Source organism: Eimeria mitis, genomic scaffold (genome assembly GCF_000499745.2).
Source record: "Eimeria mitis Houghton genomic scaffold, Emh_scaff855, whole genome shotgun sequence".
NCBI lineage: Eukaryota > Apicomplexa > Conoidasida > Eucoccidiorida > Eimeriidae > Eimeria > Eimeria mitis.
Window position 1 is genome coordinate 1 of NW_013576298.1, and position 4049 is coordinate 4049.

At 47.1% G+C, this 4049-nt stretch overlaps 1 protein-coding gene across 1 annotated transcript in view; it reads left to right on the plus strand.

The window, feature by feature from the left end:
- Window positions 1–17: 17 nt before the first annotated feature.
- Window positions 18–4049, plus strand: part of EMH_0023860 (uncharacterized protein) — a gene marked incomplete at both ends in the record, with an annotated part of 8860 nt that continues 4828 nt past the window's right edge. Inside the window, 10 exons of the mRNA XM_013502209.1 lie at window positions 18–142; window positions 255–453; window positions 583–789; window positions 1048–1698; window positions 1802–1969; window positions 2104–2398; window positions 2606–2829; window positions 3040–3321; window positions 3474–3677; window positions 3768–3965. Of these exons, the coding sequence (XP_013357663.1) occupies window positions 18–142; window positions 255–453; window positions 583–789; window positions 1048–1698; window positions 1802–1969; window positions 2104–2398; window positions 2606–2829; window positions 3040–3321; window positions 3474–3677; window positions 3768–3965 (2553 nt within the window). The remainder of the gene's footprint in view (window positions 143–254; window positions 454–582; window positions 790–1047; window positions 1699–1801; window positions 1970–2103; window positions 2399–2605; window positions 2830–3039; window positions 3322–3473; window positions 3678–3767; window positions 3966–4049) is intronic.

A 4049-nucleotide genomic window follows, 5' to 3' on the forward strand; every position in this document is an offset into this window, starting at 1 on the left:
ATGTAGTGGACAAAATGATGCGCACACCGAAAAAATTCCACTACATCTTCAACATGCGCGACCTGTCGCGTATTTACCAAGGGATGTGGAATGCGAACCTACCTTCTTCGATAGACGCAAAGTCGATCCTTCGCCTGTGGAGGTGAGTGAAAGACAAAGCAAGAAAAAGCTAAACAGCCGTCCAAATAATCTTAACCTGGAAGGTGAACTGCAGCGATTATTGGTCAAGTGTTCTGTTTGTGAGGTTGCCCCAGACACGAATGCCTCCGGGTATTTCAAGATAGGCTAATAGAGGAAGAAGAAAAGCACTACCTGGAGCATATAAAGTTAAAGCAAATAATCGAAGATACGTTTCCAGACTGCTCTGAGTACGCACTGAGGGATCCTATCGTATGGACGGAGTTCCAGAGCGCCCTTAAGCTCTTAGAGGCTGAAGAGAAGGCCGACTCTCCGGTAGGAGCACTGCATGAAATGTCACTTAACCAGTGACCAAGTAAGACAGGGCTTGTTTTGGCTGGATTAGCTTAACTTAATGTGACTTGCATCAGATTTCCGTCTCTGTTCATCCTGCTTGTACGTCAGAATAGATCCTACGACGACCACGCTTCTTTTGAAGAAATCCGGCCGATGCTCGAGCGCCTCTTGGAGCTCCACAATTTCGATCGGAAGCCCATGCACTTAGTTATGTTTGAGGATGTTATTGCTCACCTAGCACGAGTCCACAGAATTATCCGAATGGAGAGGGGCCATGGCCTACTAGTTGGAATGGGTGGCTCTGGCAAACGCAGTGTTGCCACTCTAGCAATATACATTTCTGNCATGGCCTACTAGTTGGAATGGGTGGCTCTGGCAAACGCAGTGTTGCCACTCTAGCAATATACATTTCTGGGTAAACTTCCTCTGATCCCTATCATGGTGAAGGTAACCCCTTTAGACTTCTTTACCAGTAGACCCAGGAGTTTGGAAGAAATTCGTTTTCTGAGCATTATGCTTCCCCTTCGCAGGTATAATCACTTCTCTCTTTCGCCAATGAGATCCTACGGAGAGGCGGATTTAAAAGAGGACCTTCGACAATTGATAACGCTGGCAGTGAAAGAGCGGCAGTGCCTCCTATTTTCGGATGCGGATATCAAGCAAGAGTGCTTTCTTGAATACATAAACAACCTTTTAACAATTGGAATGGTTCCAGCTCTTTTTGCAGATGACCAGAAAGACGCCCTTATTGCGGCAGTAAGGGGGCAGGCCAAAGAGGATGGCGTTCGAGAAGATGCTCTATGGAACTATGCGATGAACAGAGCGAAAGGCAGCCTGCATATTCTTCTTGCAATGTCACCATCTGGTGACGCACTTCGAAACCGTTGTCGCAACTTCCCAGGTCTTGTATCCTGCACGAACGTAGACTGGTTTCAGCCCTGGCCAGTATCGGCACTTGCGGCTGTTGCCGCGGTACTTCTGCAAAACGAAGACCTGCCGCAAGAGCATCGGGCGGTTATAGAGGAACATGTTGTTAAAATTCACGACAGTGTAACCACAATATATGCGCCAGAATTCGAGGCGAAACTTGACCGTGCAACTTACTCCACTCCCAAAAATTATCTTGACTTTCTCAAGACGTACAAAGGCATGTTAAGGGCAAAGAGGAGCAACATTGATCAACTCAGCACTCGTCTAGAAGGAGGGCTCCAGAAAATGAACAGCGTAAGCTCTGGATGATTAGTTGGACCCATTGCAGGGCGTGCTCCGCACAAGCAAAATATACATCACACTAGTTGAACGTCTGACTGCTTTTATGCTGGCGTAGGCAGCGGAATCCGTCAAGATAATGAACACTCAAGTTGCAGCAAAAAAGGTCGTGGTGGACGAAAAGAAAAGAAGCATAGAAGAGCTCATATCTAGCATAAATGAGAAAAGTGCCAAAGCTAGCCAGAGGAAGGAAGAGGCTCGCGCAACTGAGCGGCAAATATCTCAGGTACATTAAATCCCCCCTGTGCTAAGCAGCTGGTCTAAAAAGCACATGAGCACTTTTGAGTTTCGTCTTGGCGACAGTGTTTCCCGTTCTGCATAGCCACCGCCCAACGGGACTGGATATGTAACTCTCTGCAGGATCAAGTTACTATCAACCAAGAGAAGGCCAGCGCAGACGAGGCATTAGCTGCAGCAATTCCAGCACTAGAGGCTGCAGCAAGGGCGCTTGAAAATCTTGACAAGAAGGACATTACAGAGATTAAGGCATTTATGACTCCGCCGAAGCCCGTCATGAATGTTTGCATGTGTGTCGTGGTGCTACGTCCTCTTGGGAAGGAAAATGAAGCCGACGGGTGGAACGGTGCCAAGGCGATGTTAAATGATGTCAATTTCCTCAAAAGTCTTGTAGAGTATCCAAAAGACAATATTTCTGGTATGTCAGNATGTTAAATGATGTCAATTTCCTCAAAAGTCTTGTAGAGTATCCAAAAGACAATATTTCTGGTATGTCAGAGCGTTCGTCACAGACATTTTGAGTTCAGCTGGAAGAAAACCCTCCCCTGTTTGCGTAGACGAAGCCATTTTCGGATACGCGGAAATGTTACATAACATGTGTAAGTAATTGAATTTCACTTCTCAGACCGGCAAGTGAAGAAACTCATGGAATATTTCAACAAGGACCCGGACTCATTTACGAGCGAAAAAATGGCAAAGATTTCAAAGGCGGGGAACGGGTTGCTGACGTGGGTCAAGGCGATGATTCAGTACCATGAGGTTGCAAAAGGGGTCGAGCCAAAACGACGACTCGTTGCAGAGCTGCAGCAGAAGCAAGATGAGGCAGAAGCCAACTTGACGAAAATAAGGGTAAAGCATGACTCCCTCAAGCTAGATAAGGAAGCGCAAACAGTAACAGTACTTTGGCTTGAATATTACCACCAGAATAGAATTTCGAGTACTGCATGTAATCCGNGCAAACAGTAACAGTACTTTGGCTTGAATATTACCACCAGAATAGAATTTCGAGTACTGCATGTAATCCGCAGTGAGCGAGCATTGACGCTGCCCACATTGCAGGAAGAGCTCCGTCTGCTGGAGGAGCAGCTGGCTACCTTAATGACGCAGCAGAAGGAACAGACAGATACGTTACGGGAGGTGGAAGCGGAAGCAAAGGTGATGGAACGCAGACTCCAAGCAGCCTGCAAGCTAATAGAAGGCCTTGAATCCGAGAGACGACGCTGGACAGAAGATCATGAAGCATGCAGCGACACGCGAACCAGGCTCGTTGGAAGCTGCTTAATCGGTGCAGCATTCCTTTCCTATGCAGGACCGTATACTCTCGAATTTAGGAATCGTATGGTGAGCTTTATGGTCTCGACGTATAACTGTAGGGCTGTTGGAATGACAGGAGGCTGCAGCGCTTCTGAAACGTGACGAACGCTTTGATACTTCAAGAGAGTCTGTTCTTCAAATACATACATCGTATTCATGTGCTGCCTGTGTCTTCTCAGGTTTACGAGCACTGGGCATCCGGTGTCAAAGAATCTGGCGTCCCCATAAATGACCCATTCAAGATTGAGGGACTGCTAACGAGTGACGCAGACATCGCCAAGTGGAATAAAGAAGGACTACCCGCTAATGAGATGTCCATTCAAAACGGAATCCTCACTACCATGTCTGCTCGTTGGCCGCTCTGCATAGACCCTCAAATGCAGGTAATGCTTGCAAGTTAAAAGCCGTCAAGACACCTGCAACTAGCGCCAATGACGAGTCAACGCATGGTCTCGTGAGCAATTTGTGATCAGGCGGTGAAGTGGATACAACACCGCGAGGAGGAACGCAGTCTTGTGACGAAGATGTTCACAGACGATTACATGAAGTATCTTGAGCTCGCTATTCAATACGGAAAACCGTTTCTCTTTGAATCGGTTGAAACTGAGATTGACCCATCAATCGATCCTGTCTTGGAACGGAACCTAGCCATACAGAATGGACAAAAGGTTGTAACGCTGCGTAAGAGCTCCTTGAGCCTTCGTCCACTGCAACATCCTTTATAAAGGTGCGTACACTCCAAATTGAGGAAAACA